The sequence below is a fragment of the Zalophus californianus genome, chromosome 10 (genome assembly GCF_009762305.2).
Source record: "Zalophus californianus isolate mZalCal1 chromosome 10, mZalCal1.pri.v2, whole genome shotgun sequence".
NCBI lineage: Eukaryota > Metazoa > Chordata > Mammalia > Carnivora > Otariidae > Zalophus > Zalophus californianus.
In genome coordinates this window covers 113,569,156-113,593,796 of record NC_045604.1, presented here as the reverse complement: position 1 = coordinate 113,593,796, position 24,641 = coordinate 113,569,156, and the positions used below count along the sequence as shown (strand labels likewise).

General features: G+C 53.0%; 1 protein-coding gene, 1 long non-coding RNA gene and 1 other non-coding gene across 4 annotated transcripts in view; 2 read left to right on the top strand and 1 right to left on the bottom strand.

Annotated features, from left to right (window-relative positions):
• The window catches only part of DNAAF5 (dynein axonemal assembly factor 5), a 47,227-nt gene extending 29,043 nt beyond the window's left edge, over positions 1-18,184 (top strand). Inside the window, exons 8-13 of the mRNA XM_027610763.2 lie at positions 1,347-1,515; positions 3,758-3,905; positions 6,335-6,485; positions 7,193-7,349; positions 9,719-9,910; positions 17,123-18,184. Coding sequence (XP_027466564.2) covers positions 1,347-1,515; positions 3,758-3,905; positions 6,335-6,485; positions 7,193-7,349; positions 9,719-9,910; positions 17,123-17,259 — 954 coding nt within the window. The 3' untranslated portion in view covers positions 17,260-18,184. The remainder of the gene's footprint in view (positions 1-1,346; positions 1,516-3,757; positions 3,906-6,334; positions 6,486-7,192; positions 7,350-9,718; positions 9,911-17,122) is intronic.
• On the top strand, positions 499-689 carry LOC113933802. Its single transcript, XR_003523507.1, has one exon. It is a non-coding gene; the product is annotated as a U2 spliceosomal RNA (small nuclear RNA).
• Positions 18,185-18,318: 134 nt separating the features above from the next.
• On the bottom strand, positions 18,319-24,395 carry LOC113932162. 2 transcript variants are annotated; one of them, XR_003522963.2, is made up of 3 exons: positions 24,317-24,395; positions 19,382-19,680; positions 18,319-18,967 (listed from the first exon to the last, which is right to left on the bottom strand). It is a non-coding gene; the product is annotated as an uncharacterized LOC113932162 (long non-coding RNA). The 2 variants fall into 2 exon arrangements; XR_003522962.2 differs by having other exon boundaries at positions 24,254-24,378.
• Positions 24,396-24,641: the final 246 nt, after the last annotated feature.

Here is a 24,641-nt window from a genome sequence, read left to right as displayed (position 1 = left end):
GCTCATGAGGTGGCCGTAGGCGTGCCCAGGATTCTGGAAAAGCCCCAGCTGCCTGCTTCTTGTTGTGTCGCAGAGGTCAGGACAGCTGCCGACAGGCGGACAGGACAGGAGCCCATCCTCATCTCTGTGGTTAAACACATATGTGACCGACAGCCCGGAGGGAAGATGGCGTCGTGATTTCCTGTCTAATCACGGGCCAGCCTTGCAGAATTACTTCTGTTTCTTCCCCTCTGGGTCTGAGCTTTAAAAACTCTGATGTCCAGGTTCCCTTGGGCTCTGGGACCATCAGGAGGCCGGTGTCTTGCCACCTCTCCAGGAGAGTGTGGTTTTCGTTCTGGCTCTCTCTCGCCAGCCGCGGGCAGATCTCTAGGGGCTGACCCGCATGATGGAGAGGCGCCCGGGCACGTCATGGGACCCCGTAACCAGGAGGCCCTCTGCCCTCCCTCTCCTTTCTTGGGCCTCCAGACTTTGTTTTCTCTCTGTAAAAACAACCTTTCCATCGCTTCTCAGCCTTTTGGCTAAGATCAAGTGTAGTGTCTGTTCTTAACAGTTTAATATCTGATACGTTCTCTATCTGAGGACAATATATTGAATGGATTCTTGGAGCAGGAAGATGGAATAGGAGCTTGCTCTGTCCACTCCACGTATGCACCTGGTATTGCAGTACTTCCAGGAACGGTGCACCCCCACCTAATTAAAAAAAAAAAAACTTTCCAAAGGGCACATATCTTAGCAGGCCGCTTGTCAGTACAGGGCCACAAACAGAGCTGCGTGCCTGGGACCCGAGCGGAGGAAACCGGCCAGCCGTCAGGCTGCAGGCTGGGAGGATGGCTGTTGGCCTGTTTCTGGTCCCCTTGCCCTCTGTCCCCCCAGAGGGCAGTTGTGTCCACCGGAAGGCCCGGTCACATGGTGATCTCAGGCCAGCATTGTGTATGTCTGCTCAGTCCAGTGCCCTGCTGCCACCTGGCGCCCAGCTCTCCCGCCGCAGAGGGGAATGCGGACCCCCAGAAGAGGGCGGTCTCCCAGGAAGCCTGCTGTCCCCAGGCGCCCCTGGCATTGTGCAGAATGAGGGCACGGTGGCTGAATCTCTCGTAAACACACGTCTGTCTGTATTGTTACTTGTTATCCAGATGGCATTGACGCAGTGTGCACAGTGGCTGTCAGTCGGGCTCCTGCCATCCTCACCGCAGCAGGCCCTCCAGGGGCTGCTCATGTCACGCTTCCTCGCCGGTGGAGTGTTTCCGGTTGGCCTGAGCGGCTCTCACTCTCTGATGATAAGGATGGGTCTCCACGGGGCTTTTGACCCTTAAGAGCGGGGTTTCCCAGCCTGTGGCTCACACTTGCAGGTTCAGGAGACCATGGACGCACTGGCCGCAGTGCAGGATGTGGACGGCAGCCAGGATCTCTACCGAGAGCACGTGGGCCCCCTCATGGAGTGGGTGGCGGCTTCGCACCATGACTGGACCATCCACTCCGTGGAGCTCCTGCAGTTCAACGTCGTGGTCACCCACGCAGGTGAGTTCCCGCCACGCCCAGACTGGTTCAGGCCACGCCAGGAGGCTCCCAGCTGAACCAGGAGGCCACAAGCCAGCTGAACCGTGGGTGACTCAGTCTCTCCGGCCCATGGGAACCAGCATTTTGAGAACCGAAACCTTAATTTTAAAAATGCAAGAACATTATTTTTGAAGACTGTATGTAACAGGGATCTTCAAAGTCTGCCAGGCAAATGGTTTTGATGTTAAGCCTCGAAGGTGTGATTTCTCAAGGCCTCCTCCTCTGTAGCCCGTGTTCTTTAGGGATGCCTCAGCGTTGTTGAACTTAGCGCAGCAAACGGGCGTTCTGTGTGGGCCCCCACGCCCATCCCCGCCAGGCCGCGGGGATGATGGAAGAACATTTCCTTGGGCAAAGCTCATGCTCACACCCATGCCTCCTCCCTGCCTTGTAGAAATTCCTCTCTCGGACCAGTCGTGGAGAAGGTTTCACTGGACATACTTCATTCTAAAAGATGATTCTTGAAAAAAAACAACAAAACTTACTCTCAGACCCTGATCAGCAGCTTCCCTCCCCAATTTAGAAAGCAGCCAGAGGCTGCAAACCCACATGCTGTTGGGACTGATCAGGAAAAGCTGGGCCATTGGCCACAGCAGGGGCAGCAGATGGCCTGGGGGAGGCCCGGCCACTCTGCACTTTACCTTCAATGAATCAAGTGTTCTCTCAGAGTGTAAATATAGTGTATTTGCTCCCTTTGTTTGATAGCATCCTGTGTGTTCTGGAGGGGCTCATTTCCAGATGCCCTGCGACCTGGGAGGTGTGGGCATGCCCGCACACGCCGGTCGTGGGTATTGCTCTTCAGCTCTCCAGGGCCATGCAGTCCTTAAGGACTTTCTGCCGGAGCTCAGATTTACCCATCTTTTTATACCGTTAGTGCGGACAAACGCCCTGTAGTTTGGATGGGTTTTTTTCTCATTTTTACAGAGAGCGTTTAAAAGACTTGACATGCTAAAAATGATGGATTTTTGGTGCCCAGCTGGTAAAGAGGAGACCGTGTGTGAGCTGGAAGTGTGTTTACAGGAGGGGCAGGAAGACGTTCACGGAAACGCCTCTGTCCTTTTGCTGGTGCATTTTCTCTGTGTTTTGTGAGAAAGCAGTAGCTCGGTAACTACTCCTGAATGACCCTGCTGTCCTCCTCCAGTGAGAATCATCTGGACGTTGGCCTTCTGTGCGATATTGAAGGAAAATACACCACAGGGTGTGTGAGCCCTTGGCGCTCACCCGAGCTGGAGGTGTCCTGCTCCTAGGCCACAACGTCCTGTCTGGTTTTGTTTCTCTTTCTTCCCCGAAACCCACACCTGGCCTCAGGTTAACGAAAGGCCTTGTTTTTCCATCTTTTTTTTTTAAGATTTTATTTCTTTATTTATGACCCAGAGAGAGGGCACAAGCACAAGTAGGGGGAGCGGCAGAGGGAGAGAGAGGAGCAGACTCCCCGCTGAGCAGGGAGCCCGATGTGGGACTCGATCCCAGGACTTGGATCATGACCTGACCTGGAGGCAGACGCTTCACTGACTGAGCCACCTACGAGCCCCTTGCTTTTCCATCTTGCAGCTTTGACGCCGGGTTTGAGTTGGAGCATCTGAGAAGACCCCAGTTGCTTTGCTTGTTCTCAGGCTCGTTGCAGAATGAGCAGGGTGGCCGGGAGTGGCCCTGTTGGTTGTGGAATGCCGGCGGGGGCGGGGGGGGCTGTCTGGGCGGCGCTCCATGACCCATGTCCATGCGATCAGAGTGCGTGTCTACACCCCGGGGACTGTTTATTCCAATCACGACTCAGCGTGATTCCAGATACTGAGGGTCATTCCGCGTGTCTTCGGCCCCTGCTAGCTTGGGGAGACCTGCACCAGTGCCCACCCAGCAGCAAGCTTGAGAAGAGCGATGGTTGCCAAGTGTAGGGGCAAATATTAAACACCTTACGTGTTCTGAATAATTTATTTTAGTTGATGTTTAAAATATTGCTTGACTTGAATTTTTTTTTAAGAATCTGGAAAAAATATAAGGAAATAAGTTTCCATATGGAATGATTAGCATGATTTTGGGAGTTAAATGTTTTCTTTTACAATGACACCCACGATCTAAAAGGAGGGGAAGGTGGTGGGACAGGCCGTGGCTCCGCCTGCACTGACGGCCCCTCTCCCGAGCCCGCGTGCTGTGGTGGGGCCCGCTGACCGCGAGCAGGACCTGTGGGTACCGCGTGTGTGTTTTCCAGGCCCAGCGCTGGGAGAAGTGCTGCCCCACCTCGTTCCCATCCTCAGGAGCTGCCTCCAGCCAGCCAGAGACCCACAGATGCGCCTGAGGCTCTTCTCCTCCCTGTCGCGGGTGCTGCTGAGCGCGAAGCAGACCGTCGACTCCCAGGGGTAGGTCTGCCCAGCCTCCGGCCTCTGCGGGGTGCTCTCGGGCCGGAGCTGGGTCACCCCTGGGCTCTGGTGCCGGCCGCCCTCCCTGGGTAAACAGACGGCTCTGGCAATGAGCGCCCACCCGGACAGACACGAAGTCAAAGTCGTTTTCATGTGGCCATTAAAATTCCATCAAATGAAGAGGTTTTAGGGAACATTAACTATTAATGGTTTATACATTAGGTGTTCTCAGTTTTAAAAGCCTTTCAAACCTAACAGAATGGATTGACTCACCATTGGTGGTTAAAGCGTTAGAAGAACCTTCTGTCCACACAAACCCGTGAAGGGCCTCCAACGTGACGGCTCTTCAGTGAGGGAGAGGAGACAGGGATGCTGGCGGGAGGGAAGGGGGCAACCTGAATCCACAGCAGGGCCGAGGCCCGTCCAGAGCAGAGCTGGGTGCCAGGGGAGGGCAGGGTGATGAGGCGTGTGGGTCCCTGTCCCCTCGGAAAAGGAGCATGTCTGTCAGGAGCGGCGTCCTGCCGTGTCACTAGCATGCTAGGACGCATGCTGTGAGCTCTGCCGGCCCATCGAATTGCAGGGAATTCTGTGTCCTGCTCGTCAGCACGAACTCTGAGCCTGCAAGAGCCATAAAAACAAAGTGCCGCCCTGGGCAGAGCTCCACCCTGGATGAGCCACAAGGGTGTGAGGGCACGGGTTGCCTGCCGCCCCAGAGCCTGTGCTCCCGTGTCCTCGCGAGGGGCCTGAGCAACCCCCAGGCAAGGGGAGCCCTGGGGTGCCTCGCTGACCCTCTACTGATGCTGGAGTGTGTCCACTGGCCGTCTGCAGGTCCTGCTCAGAGGGCAGGTGCTGAGAGGGCTGCCCTGGGCCCTCAGCCTCACGAATATCTGACAGTGACGAGACGGGGCTTCTCAGTGTGAGAAAGTGCTGTTTTGGGGGGTCCCCTCCATGGACGGGCTGCTCCTCCCACAGAGCGCCCCCAAGCATGGGCCCTGGGTACCATCCCCACCCCCAGGCACACAGCCTCTGCTCTCCAGGGTGTCTATGGATGTGCAACAGGCCTTGTTGGCCACCACCTCAACTCTGTCTGCTCCTCGAGGTTGACTGAGGACTGGGGAAGGGGTGGTAGGAGGTCTGTCTTCAGAGTGCTGCCTGCAAAGGTGGCCGGGGCTGAGGAGTAACGCACCCACGGTCTCCTTGGGCGGTGCGCTCATTCCAGCAGGGACCCAGCTGCAAACCCTTGTACAACTTCCCTTACACAGGAGGCGCCGCTCCAAAAAGTCAGGTGCTGCGTCTTCCTCTGTGATGTGTCGCTGCTTCCAGCGCAGGTTCTGATTGACCCAGGCTACACATGGGGCCTGCCTGGTGGCCCACGGCCGAGTGGCAGTCGGGCCAGCGCTTGGCGCTCCACTTTTCCAGCCACTTGACCTGGACACCTCGGGGGTCGGCACTGGGGGCTAGGTCTTTCTAAAGAGACCTCTTGTGAATCACTTTGCAAGAAACAGCAGCTCTTTGCATAAAAGTTAAAGATCATATGGAAAACCTAATCCGTGTGTGTGTGTGTGAGCGTGCGTGCGCACGCACCTGTGTGTGTAAATGGCTCAGACCAGAGTCATTCATTTACCAGCATCGCTGGTTCTGGGATGCCCCCTGCTGGAAGCCAGCAGGTGGAGCCTCCCGCAGAAGGGAGGGTCAGTGGGGGACGAGGCCGGGGACAGACCAGAGGGACGGCCGCAGGACATGGGGAGCAGCCAGGGTGCTGCGCAGCTCGGGCCTCGCCCTGGAGGCTTTACCTTTTCAGAATCCAAGACCAGCTGGTATTTGGGATGGGAGCCACCTTTGCAATATGCTTTGGAATAATGTTCAGAAATAAGTTGATGGATTCTTTGTTGATCCACATGTGTTTCGATGTAACGGTGGAGGCGCAGTGGGATTTGTGAGGACGCTCTGGTGTTCCTCTGTGCAGCTTTTAATGGGGTGCTCAGCGTGTGGCCCCACGCCGGCCAGGCCAACTGGGATGTGGGAGTTTACCATTGAGACGACGTGCCCTGACTGCTGGCATTCAAGCCCCGGGTGCAGACCTGCGGTGCCCTCCCCTTGGATGGAGGGGTGTGTGCCCACGGGGGACGGTTGGGGGCGGTGTGTGTAGGATGGACACACATGCAAGTGACTTTGCTGGCTTGGTCACCTCACACCTCCGCTTTCAGAGGCAGGAGGAGGGACAGGCAAAGCCCCTGCAGCAGAGGGGTGGGGGCACCCTGGAGGCTCAGAACATGCCCTGGGCCCAGCAGAGGACAGGAGGAGCCCTAGAAGGCTGTCCGCTCCCCCACAGGGCTCTCCCTGCCCCGCAGGGCACCTGCGCCAGGGAAGCCAAGGCCCGCTGGTTCTGGCTCTCTCCTCTTCACCTGTGTTCCGTGTTTCTGCCCCAGGCAGTTTCACCACTATCTCAACACTGTGGCAAAAGACATCTTGGTCCCCAACCTGCAGTGGCACGCGGGGAAGACCGCTGCAGCCATCCGCACGGCAGCCGTGTCCTGCCTCTGGGCGCTCCTCAGCAGCGACGTCCTGTCGGAGAAGCAGGTGGGGCTCCCAGGGGCACCTGCCGCAGGAGGGGTGCACACACACGCAGCTGCCAGACCCCGCGTTCCACAGCCCACGGAGGGGAGGGAGCATGGGGGCTGTGGGCCAGTGTGCCCCACAGGCAGCAGCTTGTGTTTGATCATCGGGGGTTTTCCTGGGCTTACATGCTGAGTGTTGCTTTTGCAGAGCAGAGAGTGTAACCGCAGGAACCTCCCTGAGTTGGGCAGATCTCAGGGTTTCTGTGCTGCTGTCAGGGCAACGGGGACAGCAGTTTGAAGGCCTTGCTGTCACTGTGCTCAGCCCCACGTCTGCACACCCTGGCCAAGGGCTTGCCTAATGCACAGGCTCCACTTCCTGCTACGCTGAACCACCCCGATCCAAGTTACAGCATTCTCCAAATCTCGTTGGACACAGTAGACACCATGCTAGTAAGGAGCAGAATATGTAGGATCTGTGTCTCTCTAAGATTGTGTGAACAATGGATTTATCAACTCACCAAGTTAAGCAAAATTATTCAAGTCATCCAGATTTTAAAATCAAGGTTCAGGTTTTCTTATGTAAAAATTTCAGATGGTATTCCAGACTCCTTTCTGTTTGTATGAGAGCCAGGCTCCTTCTGTGACAGGCAGGGTGCACACGGCACATCCCAGGCAGTGTCCTCACCGGGCCAGGGCCCGTCACCAATCCCTCGTGTCCTCTCGTTGCAGATCTGGGAAGTGCAGGAGACGCTGATGCTGGACATTCTAACCACCCTGGAGGAAGACTCCCAGATGACTCGATTAATTTCGTGCCAAATTATTAACAGATTTCTAAAAACCTCCAGTGGTGTTGGCGATCCAGATAAGTTCATCAAGATTTACCCTGGTAGGACGTTTTTCTTTGTTTCTTTTATAGGGAAACTAGGAACTGCTCCTTTGACTCCCAGTCAGGTCGGTGCTGAGTCCCAACGCGGCCGTGACGGATGAACCGTCTGTGGGTAGATAGCATAGCACAGGAAACAGGGTGGCCTGTGCCCGGGAATTGGGTGCCCGGGAATTGGGGGCACAGCCCTGCCGCATGGCAGGGGTCCCGTGGTGCAAGGGCAGGCACCCAGCCATGCCTGAAATCCCGCATCTCCGCCCTTCTGGAGCCCAGGCACCGGGCGAGTGTCAGATATCAGATGCAGGAGCAGAGTAGCAGATGCAGAGAGTCCCTAAAACACCAGGAAAACCCAGCAGGAAGAAGGATGGCAGATACCCCCATCGCCGGGAGGGAAGATGTGAATTCTAGAACCCACCTCCACGTTCAAACAGAAATGCAAACGGGAACCAAGATGCGACCGAGGAAGAGCCCCAGAGACCTTCTTGAATGCCGCGCAGAGACCCCAGGGAGGGGCCCTGTGGAGACGCAGGAGTGGGGTTGGCGCTAGCTGGGGCTGCAGTGTCCGGACACACCTGCGGCTCTCGATTCCTACGCCCGATCACAGCCACACAGCTGAGCCCCGGCACCTGTCCCTTCCCTGGGCCGCAGCAGGTGGCCTAATTCATGATTCTAAAAGGTGGTCAGAAGAATTCCTGAAAATGAGATTCAAAGTGGGGCCGCTGGGTGCACGAGACCAAACACGGGAGAGGGCAGACTCCGTGAGAGGAAGACGCGTGTCTGTGCGGAGAGGCTTGGGCTGTGCACACAGAGCTCCGGAACGAGGGACGGGTGGACGGACGGCCAACGTCAGAAGAGGTGGTGGCCCGGAATGTTCCAGAATTGCAGACCGTGCATCTTGATGAAACCTGAAGTCAAAGTCCCCTTTCCTGTGCATTCTTACAAGTTAGGTTTTGCTTTTGTGTTTGTTTCCGTTGCAACAACTGATGACCTCTACACTCCTGTCTGTGAGCAAATCCAGCCGGCGTTTGGTTTGTGGACTGTCTGGACTTGTTGGGATTTTGCTCACTTTTTAAAACACAAGCCAGTGGAAAGATGGCTCATTTGGGGGTATTTGGGGTTAAGTCCAGAAGGATTTTTTCAGGGGCTCTGTTATTCTGTGGCAGCAGCTCGTGCTCCTGGAAGCGGTGTGTTTACAGAAGTATGGCTGCGTGGCCGCAGAGGGCAGATGTGCCCTAAGACCTCCCACGATTTGGATGCGTGCACCCAGCACAGGCTCCACGTGAGCCACCTGTCTTCCCGAGCCAGCCGGTGCCCATGACGGCTGACCCCCAACGATCCCAGAAGTGAACTTCCAGGCCATCTCTTCTACTTAAAACAAGAGGGTTAGGAGTCAGCATCACAGGAAAACGCACCACCCAACGTTGTCCCGTGCTGGCGGGAGTGAGCACAAGGGAGGGATCCCTGCCAGAGACGCGGGTGATGGTATGCTCGCTGGCCATCCCAGGACTGGGTGAGGTGGTGCTGGCCGCGCCCCTTCAGTCTCTACAAGGTTTGCTTCCATGAGGCCCAGAACCTTAGGAAAGAGCACCTCCCACAAGTTAACGCCCATCAGGAAGCCAAGAGCCACGTACTGAGAGCAGAACCGCGCAAGCCCAAGGCCCTATATGCCTGCGTCCAGGGGACAGGCCTCCCGCCAAGTGAGGCTACTGTCCTGCTCCCCACCGATGTCCACCTCCTGTCGTGCTCACTGAGTCTCCAGAGACACCCACCAAGGGCCAGAGGTTTCTTGTAGTTTGGGTGAGAAAAATGTACATTTGATGAAAACCTCACCCGTTAACAGTGAGAGTTTCTACCCACAGGAGAGATGATTACTGTTTTCAGCGGCCAGGTGGTCCGGCCCCAGAGCTCAGCAGAAACAAAACTGATGCAGGTGCTGGCTGTCACCTCACCAGGCCCCGAACTCTTTCCCTAGAGCCCGCAGTGTTGGGGGGAGGGCCATCTGCATGTCAAGGGGCCGGGGCAGCCAGGTGTCCGTGATGCCCGTGGTGACAGACTCTGAGCGTCTCGGAGCTACAGAGGGCCCGGGGCTGCCTCGCAGGTGAGGAAACAGCTACAGAGCAGCTCAGGCCTGCCTACACACACGGCAGGCACAGGGCCAGGCACTCTGCCGCCCGCTGGCCAGTGTCCACCCTCTGGCCAGTGCAGTCGAGGGGTCCTAGGACACCGGGAGCTGCCCCCAGCCCCTTGCATGTGAGCACCAGTCTCCCGACAGGATGTGGGTTTCCCGGGGCCCAAGGGTGAGTATCCACCGCTGTGGGGTCAGGTCACTGCTCTGGCCTCTGTCTCACTGTCCTGTCCGGCCCTGTCTCCAGAGCTCCTGAAGCGTCTAGATGACGTTTCCCACGAAGTGAGGCTAGCGGCCACCTCCGCCTTGGTCTCGTGGCTGGCATGTATCCAGAACGACGACGGGAAGTCCTACTACCAAAGCAACATTCAGTTCCTGTACAGAGAGCTCCTCGTGTACCTCGATGACCCGGAGGGCGCTGTCCAGGACGCGGTGTTAGGTAGGCATGGCGTGACGTGTGCTTGGTTCTGAGACCTGTCTTGAGTGCGTGGAACTTGGCTCTTCGAGCACGGGGCAGCAGGTCCACGGCCTTGGGACCCCTTTGGACCATCAGGGCCGACCCAAGGGCTGGGTGCCCGAGTGTGCTTGTGCGGTACAGCCTGTGATATTTGCCGTGTTAGGAAGTAAAGTTGAGGGGCACCTGGGTGGCTCAGTCGCTTAAGTGGTTGCCTTCAACTCAGGTCATGTCTCAGGGTCCTGGGATAGAGTCCCACATCGGGCCCCCTGCTCAGCGTGGGAGCCTACTTCTCCCTCTGCCCCTCACCCCACTCAATGCTTTCACTCGCTCACGCACTCTCTTTCTGAAACAAATAAATAAGATCTTTAAAAAAAAAGTTAAAGTTGAGAAAAATTTTAGATATTTATTAATTTGTTTAGAGTAACAGTAAGCCCATTGTATATTAACATAAATGACATGTGGTTTTGAAAGATATATCTTCCAAAACAAAATAACGAGCAAGAAGAATGGCATTGTTTTACTTCTTTGCGAATCTCGATGAAAGACAGCTAGGTGTGCACAGCTTCTGCGTTCTGGAGGCCGTGATGTGTGTCGTTGGGTGAAGAACGTGAAGAAAATCTGGCCTCAAGCAGGTATGCAGCTGGAAGAGAGAGGCGCCATTTCAGGTAGTTGTGGGCATGCTTTTTGCTATTGCCCCACACCGGACAGGCGGTCATCCCCCGAAGGCTACCTGGGGGTGGACCCCGGCGATGTTCACGCCTGATGGTCTGTCCTGCATGTCAGCCGTGTCCAGAAGTCACGTTGGTCAGCGTGGAGCTCAGAACAGTCTTGGGAAGAAAAGCTTCAGGAAGCTGTCTAGCTCACGGTGGCAGAAGCAAGTTTCCTATACTCACAGTTTCTGCTAAAAAGTCACAAACGCTGTCACTGGACTGATTTCTGAGCAGAGGTTCTGCTGGGTGCCCGAGTGTGCCTATGCTGAGTGTGTCCCGTCCTTTGTCAGTTGGTCGTTCTTTGCGGGAAAAGCGTCAACCTGGAGACCCAGGCACACCCCTGCCGTGACCCCGTCACCGCCCAGGATGCTCAGAAGGCGGGCCCAGCTGCCCTGGGGAGCGTGGCTTCAATGTCATCCCTGCAACAGCCACGGAAAGCATAATGCAAAGACGTAGAAGTAAAACGCCAATCGGTAGATCTTAGAGTGAAAGTGTAAAAAATATGCATATAACCCAAAAGAAGTCAGGGAACGCAGACAGGAAGAACACAGGAACAGGGACAAACAGCAAACAAATAGACCAAATCCAGCCTCAGCTGCAGGCTCGTGGAATGTTAATGAGCCAAACGTTCCAGTTAAAAGGCAGGCGTTATCAAGTCAATAAAAAAAATCACAACTCTAAATTAATGAATTAAATTAGAAGTTGGGTGCCAGAGGACTGACCTAATAAAGGAAGTTTTACTGCTTTGTTGAAGACATTCTCGAGGGAACTTGCCGGACGTTGGTGGCGGCAGGAGGCTCGTGGACCCCACGGCCCCCCAGCCCTTGCTTCCTGCCGCGCAGTGAGCAGATAGCCGCGCCTGGTAGTGTCATGGACACAGTTTTGACTCCCAGACCCAAGGGCCCGCAGGACCCCCCAGGGACCCTCACGCACACAGAGCCGCCACCTTGGGCCGTCGCAGGCGGGAGTGGGTGACCGTGCAGCCCGTTCGGACAGCTGGGCATTATTCTCCGAGCACCAGCAGCTGGAGGACACACGGGTGTCCTGGCTCCGCTCCACAGCCATACCCAGTGCGTGTGTGGGGTCTGGCTTACTCGGCCAAGTTCTCACAGACCCCACACCTTGCTCTCCTCTCTCCTTCCTCTCCAGCGAGAGAAGTGATGAGTTCTGTCCATCTCCGAATCTCCACATCCTGCGACGTGGTTCCCACCAGGGGGCAGTGTGTGCACCGTCCATCGTCCACCTTCCAGACGTGCTAGGACTCAGGTGACGCAGTCATGGCGGCAGGCCGACCGCACCGCTCCTTTCTTGCAGCCTCTGCCCCTGCACCGCTGACCTTGGGGTGCTTACGGCAACTCCAGGCTCGAGCACATCCTGCCCCTTTGCTGTCCCATCTCAGCAGCCAGCCAGCCGTGTTTAGAGTCCTGTATGGACACACCCCAAACGCCCCAGTCTCTCCTCTCCAGTCTCCCGGATGACTGGCTCTCCTCTTCTGTGCTCCCCTTAACCCCTCGCATCTCCTGGGCCTCCTGCCTGATGACCTCGCTCTGTCCCACTGACAAGGTGAAGCTCCCGCGTGCCCTCTCACCCCCCAAAGCCACTCCCGTCATGATGCCCATGAGCCTTGCTGCCAAAGGCAGCCTGCTGCTCGGGTCTCTCCTGCACCTGCATGCACTCCACAGGACCGCTGGTCACCACCTCCGTCCTGTGGCCTCCAGGACGCCCTGGCTCCTGGTTTCCTCCCATCCACCTGGCCGCTGCTTCTCTCTGCACTCACACTGTCTTGGTGACCTCTTCTCCTCTCTGACTTCAGATGCCACCCATGTGCTGGCAACTCCCAGATTGAAGTCCAGAGCAGATGTCTGCCCCCAAACTCTAGACACACACGTGCCCAGACCTCAGAGGGCACAAGGGTCTGCCAGGCATGGAGGCCGTAGCATGCAGACCAAGCCGGGATGGTGCCCCCATTCGCCGACCCTGCGCCCCCTGCTCCCCCTGCTCTGTCTCCGTGGCCACCAATGGCCATGCCGTCCTCCTGCGTCTGAGGGCAGAAACCTCCTGAGTCTGCTTGCCTGTATCCGCCAGAGTCGCCCTGCTAGATGGCGTGGATGACACCAGTCCTTGGCCCACGGTGCCCCCCGGGTCCCTTCCCACCCAGAGTTCAGCCGCCGCCAGCCCAGTTACCGCAGTGATGACCAGTAACAACACTGCGATTTCCTTCTTCCTTCTGATTCTTATCTGCTGCCCCCAGACTAAAATGTGAAAGGATCCACAGGATGGATTTTTTTGCCTGCTGTATCCACAGTGCCTGGCACGTAGTAGGCTTGCAGTGGGCGTTTGTTGACTGAATCAGCATCAGTAAATGTGATAAGAAAATTGATCGTCTTTCTAAGCCAGTTTATCTGCTAACACAAAAACTGTTTCTAAAGCCAAAATGCCACACAATCATCACCCTCGGGGATTTTGAAAGATTTTCATGATCCACTAACAACTCCAAGAAGGTTCTTTTTTCAAGTTCTTTTTGTCCACACTGTGACTATCATGTACTGCATCAGATGACTTTAAAATGCTGTAATAATTTTTAGGATGGTTTTCATGCCGCGGCTAAACTGAAGGGAAGGTACAGAAGTTTCCCACATACCCGCTCCCCCCACACATGCAGCATCCCTCCCCACAGGTGGTCCATTTGTCAGCAATGATGACCCACAGACACGTCAGCACCCAGAGTCCACGGTCCACAGGAGGGTCACTCTGGGTGGTGTGCCTTCTGTGTGTGTGCACAAATGTATGACTTGGATCCTCCGTGACAGTCGCACAGAAGTGGTTTCACTGCCCTGTGTGTGCAGCCTGATAGTGTCGAACCCCACCCCCGACCCTGACAGCCTCTGGTCTTTCACCATCACCACTTTTCCAGAATGTCATAGAGTTCAAATCCTGCAGCATGAAGCCTTTTCAGATTGGGTTTTTTTTTTTTCACTTACTAATACACATTAAAGGTGCTTACATGTCTTTTCACAGCTTGCTAGCTCATTTCTTCTTAGCACTGGTTAGTAATCCATTGACTAGATGGACCACAGATCATCCACTGTTGAAGGACATGAAACTGGCAACTATGGAAAAAGCTGCTCTGTGTATATGGATGCAAGTTTTTGTGTGGACCTAAGTTTTCAGCTCCTTTGCGTAAATACCAAGTAGCACGATTGCTGGATCGTGTGGTAAGACTGTATTTAGTTTTGTAAGAAACTGCCAAACTGTCCTCCGAAGTGGCCGCCCCATCTGGCACTGCCACCAGCAGCCCGCCGCTCCGCATCCTCTCCAGCATCTGCTGGGAGACGGTGTTGTGGATTTTGGCTGTTCTTACAGGTGTGTGGCTGTGTCTCCCTGAGCACACTCGAGGTGGAGTGTCTTCTCAGATGTGTTTGCCCTCTGTCTCTCTTCCTTGATGAGGTCTTCAGCACGTATCTTACTTGCATTGTTTTCATATTGTTTAGCTTTTGGAGCTTTTTGTGTATTTTGGATAACGGTCCTTTATCAGATGTGTCTTGTTAGTATTTTCTCCCAGTGTGGCTTGTCTTCTCAGTCTCTTGATACGGCTTTTTGCAGAGTAGAAGTTTTTAATTTTAATGACATCCAGCTTATCGGTTATTTCTTTTGTGAATTGTACCTTTGGTGTTGTGCCTAAAGTCATCACCAGAATCTCTGGCTACGGGCCAGTGGGGAGCATGGCGGCGTCTCCGAGCAGAGAGAAGGAGAAGGAGCTGCCGGCGGTAATAGCCCGCGAGAGCTTGTCAAGAGAACTTAGAGAAATGCTGGCAATTTCGAGAAATCAGAAGTTGTTGCGTGATAAGGAAAAGCAGGTCCTGGAGTTGTTAATTCACAGAGATGGGGAATTTCAAGAACTGATGAAATTGGCACTTAATCAGGGATGTAAGTTTTAGAAAAGGAAGTGGAGAAGAGAGACAGTGATATTCAGCAACTACAAAAACAGCTAAAGGAAGCAGAAGAAATACTGGCTGCAGTGTTTACCAAGAAAAACACACATCAATAGAAAAGGCAAAGAAAGGTGCCATCTCCTCTGAAGAAATAATTAAGGGTGCACAAGTCATGCTGTGTGTGTCCCGCTGACCTGGGTCCCAGGGGACCCACGGAGACCACAGCTGGCGGGTTTAGAGAGAAGTGGGTTATTGGGTCAGATGAACAACCCTTCCACTAATGGCGTAAACGGCCATTTACTGGGGACGCATGGCAGTCAAGTGACCTAAGTAAATAAAAGTCATCGCCGCACCCAGGGGCACTGGTTCTCTCCCGAGTTCTCTTCCGGGATACTGTCGTTCTTCCAGTTTCATATGTCAGGAGTTAATTTTTGGGAAGGATGGAAAGTCTGTATCGAGATCCTCTCTTCCCTCCCTCCCTCCCTCTCTCTCTCCCTTCACACGGGCATCCACTTGTTCCAGACCATTTGCTGAAAAGGCTGCGGGCTCCCCCGTGCCGCCGCTGCTGTTACCAAAGGTTAGAGGACTGTGCGTCTGCGTCTGGGCTCTGTTCTGGTCCATCAGTCTGTTCTTTGAATAAGACCATGCTGTCCATTACTCTGGCTTTATGGAAAGTCTTAAGTCAGATCGTGTCGGGCCTCCAGCTTTTCTCCTTCAGGGCTGCACTGGCTGTTCTGGGACTTTGGCCTCTAGATTGAGTTGGTCAGTATCTGCAAAATAACTTGCTGGGATTTTGATTGTGATCAAGTTGGGGAGAACTGGCATCGTGACAGTATTGACTTCCTATCCATGAACATGGGCTCTCTCCATTTATTTTATTATGTTTTATTTTCTTTTATTTATATATTACCTTTGTTTTATTTGCACATTATCTTTTTTTTTTTTTAAGGTTTTATTTATTCGTTAGAGAGCAAGTGCAGGGGGAGCAGCAGGAAGAGGGAGAGGGAGAAGCAAACTCCCTGCTGAGCAGGGAGCCAGATGTGGGACTCGATCCCGGGACCCTGAGATCATGACGTGAGCTGAAGGCAGATGCTTAACGACTGAGCCTCCCAGGCGCCCTGATCATGTGATTTTCTTTTCCAGCCTATTGATGCAATGGATTATATTAATTGATTTTGAAATATTGGACTAGCCTTGTGCACCTGGAATAAACCCCACTTGGTGTTCATGCATAATTCTTTTTATACATTGTTGGATCTTATTTGCTACTATTTTGTTGAGGATTTTTGTATCTAGGTTCATGAGAGATAATGGTCTATAGTTTTCTTGTAATGTCTTTGTCTGGTTTTGTACTAGGGTCATGCTGGCCTCGTAGAGTGAGTTAGGAAGCTTCCATCTTCTGGAATAGAGTGTGGAGAATTGGTATAATTTCTTCCTGAAAGTTTGGTAGAATTTACCAGTGGACCCATCCGGGGCTGGTGGTGCTTTCTGTTTCGTGAGGTTATTAATTATTGATTCCATTTCTTTGATAGATATAGGTCATCTGTTCTTGTGTGTCTTTCCAGGGATCAGCCCACCTCATCGGGGTCCTTACGTCTGTGGGCCACGACTTGTTCAGAGGACCAGCTTTTGGTTTTGTTGATTTTCTCCATTGATTTCCTGCTTCAATTTCACTGATTTCCACTCTAATTCTTATTATTCTTTTCTTCTGTTCACCTTGGATTTGTCTTTCTTTTACTAGTTTCCTAAGGTAGAAACTTAAGGTATCGATTTTTAGATTTTCTTTTCTCACATATGCATTCAATGCTGTAAATTACCCTCCAAGCACTGTTTTCACTGCATCCCACAAATTTTGGTTGTGTTTTCCTTTTCATTCAGTTCAAAATGATCTTTAGTTTCTTTTCAGATTTCTTCTTTTACCGTTGCATTATTTGGAAATGTGTTGTTTAATCTCCAAATATTTGGGGATTTTCCAGTTGATCACTTGTTGATTTCTGGTTTCATTCCATTATGGTCTGAGAGCAGACATTGTAGGACTTTTTTTTTTTTAATTGGTTACGGTTTTTTGCATGGGCCAGAATGTGGCCCATCTGGTGAGTGTGGCAGGGGAGCTTGAGAAGAGTGTGTATTGGCTGCTGTTGGACGGAGGTGTCTGCAGATCTCTGTCATAGCCCCTAACGGATGGTGCTGTGGAGGTCGGCCACATCCTCGCTGACCTTCCGCCTGCAGGCCTCTCCACTCTGATAGTGGGTGTGGAAGTCTCAGCTACAGTGTGGATTCATCTGCTTCTCCTGCACTCCTGACCATTTGGCCTCGTGTACTTTGGTGCTCTGTTATCAGGCACGTGCATATTAGGGATCCTTATGTCTTCTCCGAGAATGGACTCTTCCTCATTGGGTCACACGCAGCCTCTGAGTCCTGGATAACTTGCCCCACTTTGCAGTCTGCTCTGTTTCTAGCTGTTTTAACTGGAATGTGCAGCTTACTCCCATAAGCAGCAGTTGGTTTACTATTGATTCCTGGTGTTTGAAGGGTGTGTTGCTGTTTTACAGAGGTCCTCAAAGCAGGCAGCGTTCTGTTCCCTGAGCTCCTGGTGAGAGAGACCGAGGCAGTTGTCCACAAACACCGCTCTCCTGCCCACTGCCAACAGCTTCTGCAGCACCTGCAGGCCCTGCCGCCAGCCCAGTGAGCATGGACGGCAGACGGCGGAGGAGCGCGGACGGCGGAGGAGCGCAGACGGCGGAGCCTGGAGCGAGACCCAGCTCCTGTCCTTCCCCGGGCTGGAGTCTGTGGCCTTCAGACCTCACAGCACGGCACCTTTTAGTCAACAGCCTGAGACATTCACGAGCAAGACTTTGATAGCAAGAATGTATTCCCTAAGAAATGTGCCCGGGATTCTCCTCAGATGGATCTCGAGCCCGGGAGTTTCAAAATAATGTTCACTCTGTGGCTTCTATACATTTAGGTCTTATTTATACCATGACAGATCTCCCAAACATCTATAGGTAATTTGAAATTAAAACTAAATGGCATCTGCTGACACCGGCAGCCAAATCAGCCTGTTTGTTTGTTTCAAAGCTACATGCACCTGCTGCGCCCTTGAGTTAGGATATGTGTTTGTGCAAATGCCCACCCCACCAAGACTGTTTTGTAAAGCAAAAGTTGTTAAAAAGAAATTCATTCTTTCCTTGGGTTGTGTCTACTGAAACTTAGTATCACAGTGAACAGACTAAAAGGAACTTGAAATTTTTATCAATTAAATTTTTGCTGTTTAAAATATGCTGGAACTCAAAATGCTATATGGATACATTCTGTTACAATGTTTTTTCCTTATCTCAGTAATGCGAACAATGTTGAAAATAGAGTATTTAATCAGATAAAATTTTGGTTGCTCTCTTATAAGTAGGAGTAAAGTAAAATTGGGTTTTATTCTCTAGCACTTTCTACACCCAAGTGCCTAAAAAACTTCATTTTAAATGGGTATTATTTCCATAACCCAATTATTTATGTTAACACAGGGGGCGGGGAATATTGTGTGTATTTTCTAACAACCAAATATTAACATTTATGCTTAAGTGTTTGAAAATGTAATTAAAAGTATTTATTATAATATCTTGTACGCCTGTCTTAATGTGCTTGGTAGTTAATTGACATTTTTAGATTCACTAATTTTTCCCTTAGATCTAAATCTCACAGTGATCCCGGACACTCCCCCACTGCTTGGTGTAGTGCCCTTTCTGGACGCCAGGTGGCAGGCGCCCCAAACCCCATCAGGAGGGCGTCTGCAGGAGAGCCTGGCTGTTTGGTCGGGGACGGCAGGCCTGCACTAAGAGGTGGGATCTGAATCTGCACCACAGACTTAGGTTACTGCCTCCCAGGCCCCATCTGCTTTCCCATCCCAGCTGTGACAGGATGTCAGCCTGTTCTGTGATCAACCGCAGCTGCAGGGGGCTTAGGATGCCCTCAGGGACATCACCCACCAGTTCCCTGATGGCCCCCTTATACCCTCTGCTGTTTCCTTCCTCAGCATCACCTGGAAACCTGTGAGGAATGCAAATTATGGGGCCTCAGCCCAGATCTGCGATGGACCCAGTGGCCAGCCCTCCAGGGGACTGATCCCCTAAATTGTGAGGACCCTGCCCTGAGCACAGTGCATTTTCGTGTCCAGCAAGAGCTCCAGCTTCCATCTTTGATCAGTCACAAAGGGTCACGGGAACCAAACAGAGGTGGCAGACAACTTGGCTGGAGGTCACACACACAAGGCAGGCATGGTTGGACACCGGCATCGGCTGCCAAAGAAAGATGAGCACGGCATTCCGGTTTCTGGACGTCTCTAAGGGGACGTATTCAGAGCATCACAGTGAATCAGTGCTGCCTGGCATGGTGTCAACAGGTAGCTGTGTTCAGAGAAAGACACAAAAACTCAGCTGACAAAGGTTAGTCATCTAAACACCTGAGAACCAACGCGTCCCTCTTAATTTTTTTTTTTAATTCTCGGGGTGCCTGCATGGCTCAGTCGGTTGGGCATCTGCCTTCTGCTCAGGTCATGATCCCAGGGTCCTGGGATCGAACCCCGCATCGGGCTCCCTGCTCAGCGGGGAGTCTCCTTCTCCCTCTACCCCTCCCCCCAGCTCGTGAGCTCTCTCCCTATCTCAAATAAAATCTTAAAAAAAATTTTTTTTGAAATTCTTGTCCACGCTCAATTAAATCAACTATTTGTGGAGCCCTAACTTTCCTGTACAAGTGGCGGAGAACAGGAACGTGTAAAATGTAGACCCTGAGAGTTGACGGTATCACTGAGATGTACTTACATACTGTGACAGTCAGCCTGCTAAGTGTACAGCTGGGTGAGTTTTAGCAAGTTTTCAGAGCTGTTGTAGAACACTTGTGTCCACCAGAGAGCGTCCCGGGGCCAGGTGCCGCCGATCCCTGCCCGCATTCCCATCCGAGCAACCGCTGAGCCGCTTCCGTCTCTAACCTGTCTGTTCTAGATGCTTCATGTGCATGGAATCATGTCTGTGGTCTTCGGTGTCTGGCTTTTTTCTCATAGCACAAAGTTTCTCAGGTGATTGATTTATTCATGCCGAGTTCAGGGGTCAGCAATCCCTTTCTGTCAAGAGCCAGATAATAAACATTTTAGGCTTTGAGGTCTCAACTCCGTTTTCTGTTCACCCGTTGATGGGCATTTAGGTTGAGGCCATAGTGAATAAAACTGCTCTGGGCTTTGTGACATGTGTGGGCATGTTTCCGTTGTCTTAGGTGGGTTCCACAGAGCAGAATTGCTAGGGCACATTTGATATGTGTCTGTAGCTCCTGATGGATGGATTGATTGCTGTTTTTAACTGCTTTATTGAAGGATGCCTGCCCTGCAGTTCACTGCACCCATTTAAAGCGTGCAGTTTGACAAGTTCTGACACATGCGCACCCACGAACCTCTCCACCCCAAAGGTTCTTCCTGCCCTCTCCCGCACCCCCACCCCACCCCCTCCAGGCAACTCTGGTCTGGTTTAGTCACTAGAGTATGCCCTGCACATTTTGGACTTCCACAGCACGTGCTTTCGGCTTGGCTTTTTGGTCTTCTTTCATGCGGCACAATTATTTTGAGATGCATCCACATTGTAGCGCCCATGGGTGGTAGCACGTTCCTTTTTGTCGCTGAGCGGTATTCCACTGGATGGCCACACCGCAACCCTGACGCGTGTTGGCTCCTGGCCCCCAGCTATCACAGAGAAGCTTCTCACAACACGGTAGTACAAGTCTCTGTATGGACATAGACTTTCATTTCTCCCAGGGGAACATCAAGGAGGGGAATGGCGACCACACTAGATTCTATTTAAGTTTTTAAGAAACTGTCAAACTATTTCCCATTTTATATACCCACCAGCACCATATGACAGTCCTGGTTCCTCTCTTTTTTGCCAACATTTGATATATTGGCCTTTTTAGTTTTAGCCATTGTAATAGGAATGTGGTGGTATTTCAATATGGTTTTAGTATGCACTTCCTTTATGTTTAATGATGTTGATATTTTTTCACGTGCTTATTTGCCATCTGTAGCTCTTCATTGGTGAAATATCTTAAAATCTCTTGCCGATTTTTTAAAGATTTATTTATTTTGAGAGACAGAGCTCATGCGCACTCGCAAGCAGGGGGAAGGGCAGAGGCAGAGGGGAGAGAGAATCCCAAGCAGATTCCTTGTTGAGTGCAGAGCCAGACATGGGGCTGGATCTCACGACCCCGAGATCATGACCTGAGTCAAAACCAAGAGTCAGTCGCTCAACCGAGCCACCCACGTGCCCCACCCTTGTCCATTTTTTTTTAAAAATCAGGTTTTCTATTGAATATGAGTTGTTCCCATATTCTGGATACAAGTGCTTTATCATCTATGATGTGCAAATATTGTCTCTCATCATGGAGCTTGTTTTTCACTTTTTTTTAAGATTTCATTTTTAAGTAATCTGTACACCCAACATGGGGCTCAAGATCACAACCCGGAGATCAAGGGTTGCACGCTCCCCCAACTGAGCCAGCTGGGCACTCCTGTTTTCACTCTTTAACAAGGTTTCTTGAAGAACAAAAGATTTTAGTTTAAAAGGAACTTATCAGTGTCTTTTATTATGCTTTTGGTGTTATATCTAAGAAATATTTGCTTTAAACCCAAGTTTCACTTCCTAAATTTTAAGCTCAAAAAGTTACTTTCATAAAGAGGATTCGTCTACTTGCTGTACCATAGTTCAAAGGCAAGGTTTACTTCCTTTGAAAATCTCCTTTCTGTGATCTAACTGAAAATATGAGATCTCTCTGGGGTAAGTTCGTTGAAAATAAAACCCCTACCTTTTAATAACCAGAGACAGCCCCCTATGTGCCAGTATGGGATGATCTTTAAAATACATTAATAATCATAAACAAGGAATACAACACTAGGGGTGTCTGGGTGGCTCAGGTCGTGATCCCAGGGTCCTGGGATCGAGCCCCGCATCGGGCTCCCTGCTCCGCGGGAAGCCTGCTTCTCCCTCTCCCACTCCCCCTGCTTGTGTTCCCTCTCTCGCTGAGTCTCTCTGTCAAATAAATAAATAAAATCTTTTTTAAAAAGGAGCACAACGCTGTATAGGATGAACCAGATGTAAAAGGAGGAAAGAGGTAGCAGCCGCTGACTCGCTCTCACGCGGATACACTATTCCTGGAAGGGTACAGAAGAAACTACGGGGGTGGCCTCTGGGGAGGGACCTGCATGACAGGGACTGGAGTGGGACCTAAGTCTACGCCTTTTGGTACCTTTGAATTTACTTTCTTGTGCATGTATTATTTCCTATTCAAAAACAGAACTCCGCTGAGCCCCACGGACACTGGTGGTGTTTTTAGCTCCTAGGTCACACCTGTTTCCTCTGTAGAGAACAGGGCCCTGTTCCAGGCAAGGATATTCAGGAGGTTTATCAAGAAAAGCTGTTTTGTTGAGAAATGAAAATGTGAACACAAGTGTTCGTAGCAGCTGCGTTCCAGCCCCAAACGTCCATCAACAGTTATAAGTAAGCTGTCCACCCGACAGAACAGCGCGCCCCAATGGGAGGAGCAGACCCTGAGGCGCACCGCGGGCGTGGCTCTCTCAGCCATCCGCTGCCTTAAGGCGGCCAGGGTTTCAGTGGGAGTGCAGGGCTCTAGAACAGGCAGAGCAGATCCACAGGGGCCGTTCCACTCTCTCCTCTACTTCTGTTTGTCTGAATCTTGTGTGCTTTTTCATAATTGAAAGTGCTGAAACTTTAGAACAATCTTGGGATGAGCTTGGAAGGCAGAAGCTAAGACTGAGTGCTCTCGGGGGCTGCCTCTCCTCCAAGCCAGAGCAGGAAGTGGGATGTCCCCTTACACAGACCCGCCTGTCCACTGCCAGTTGCCTTACAACCAGCTCGGAAAACTAAGTCTTCTCTAACGATAGATCTTTCTTCCCGACTTTTCCCCATTTTCCAGGACTCTCCAAATACCCAGTGTCATCTAGACGTCCAGTCGTTGCCCGTGTGATAGACGACGTAAGAGAAACAATTACTGGATGTTGCTTGGGGTGGTTTGTTTTCCTGGCTTTGAGTCATTTAGAATTTTAAAATCCCTTTCAGGGGCCATGGGCAGTGCTGTTGTGGGTGACAACTGGCATCTCAGAGGGAGGCCGCCGAGTCCCCAGCCTGCCCAGCACCAGCCTCCACTCAGCCGCGTCTTTGACCTAGGCTTGTCCTTGGCCTTGTTCCCAGGGTCCTGAGCCTCTCCTGTGACTCTTCCTATAAGCCAAGGATGGTTTCAGGAGCTGGCTGGGACACTGAGGCCGGACCCTACGCCAAGGACAAGGTGCTGATTTGTTCTTAGGCATCTGGGCAGGGTTTTCTGGTCTCGGAAAGTGTAATCTGAAGAGACACGAGGGTGCCTGTTGTTGGGGAACAGCAGGCGTAACCGTAGACGGAAGGATCTTGTAGAAGTCTAGGTGTTGTCTTCCTCCAGGGCTGTTAGTTTTCATATTTCTGTTCTTCAGAATGTGAGTTTACAGTTGTGGCTAAGACTGAGAGCAGAGAGAAGTGGTGGTGTTGGCACATGTGAAGCAGGGGACCAACAATGGCCTTTTAAATTAACAAAGGTGAACTAAGGGGTTTGGTGTGGGGGACCCTGGCTCTTTTTCAGAGTCTCCGAACAACAGGCATTTCGATTACGATTTTAATCCTTGTGGGCTCTCTGTTCGTGCAGGAGGTACTCTGGTTTTAATATAAGTACACACACCAATCCTGCTGTTTACAGGTAAACAGCCTGCTGGAAATTACCCTCCGGGAAGCCTGATCATCCCTGAGAAGGGGCCTTGGTCTTCACGGTGGGACGACAGCTTTAGCAACCAGCCCCTCTCATCAAACTGCTTGAGCGTGTACTTCTTCCCCTTACTCACGAAGTAAAATTGATGTTTCAGAAACTACTGTGTACTGTACGTTTCACGTACAACTCGAAGCCCTTGACAGGTAGTGCCAAAACCACGATTAGGCACTGCTAACCTGGGAGTGTATGACTCCTCTAGGATAAGACCCTATCTTCCTACAACCGGGCAGCGTGGGATGCCTCAGACCGGAGCCCTAGAGCCCCGCGCCCTGCGTGGCCCAGGTGCATGATGGCACCCCCGGCCATCAACTAGCAGCCAGTCCACACCCAAGCACGCCAGGCTCCCTGCGCACACAGTCCCCGGCAGGCCCGCCCGCGCCCCCAGCATCCGCGCCCTCAGCGCCCGCAGCCCCAGGCCCCCCCAGCGCCCCCAGCCCCAGGCCCCCCCCCCCAGCGTCTGCGCCCCCAGCGCTCGCACCGCCAGCACCAGCAGCCCCGGGCCCCCCAGCACCTGCGCCCGCACCCCCAGGCCCCCCCAGCGCCCCCAGCCCCAGGCCCCCCCCCCAGCGTCTGCGCCCCCAGCGCTCGCACCGCCAGCACCAGCAGCCCCGGGCCCCCCAGCACCTGCGCCCGCACCCCCAGGCCCCGGCCAGCGCCCCCAGGCCCTCCAGAGCCCCCTGCACCCGCACCCCCCAGCAACCCAAGTGCCCACACCCTCAGCACCCCCGCTGCCCGCCTGCGCCCCCAGCGCCCGGCTGCCTCCTACTAGCCCGACGGGTGCCCCTGCTGTAGCGGGAAACATGTGACCACAAGCCGGCTGCCCTGGTGACCCCCGCCTGCACCTGTCGCCGCCGCACAGCGCCCGCTCCCGCACCCCGCAGCTACCCAGGACCTCGACTACGCACTCGGGCCCGGGCGGTGCCCCACGGAGGCGGAGGTCGGCGCCAGCCACTTCCCAGCCGCCCCCGGGGCGAGGGCGCGGACACGTGACCCGGACACAGACCGTCGCGGACGCTGCCGTCGCCGGAAGGCAATGGCGCGGGCGCTTCTGCGCGTGCTCCGCCCGAGGCCGCGCCGGCGCCGCCGATTGGCTGCGTCCGGGTCACGTGGCCGCGTCCCGCCGCCGGGAGGAATGCCGGCGGAGTCTCCCAGGTGTTTGCCGCCTGCGGTGTTGGCGCGGGCTCCAGCCCAGCGCGCTTCCCTCGCGGGTGAAACGCGGTCACAATGACC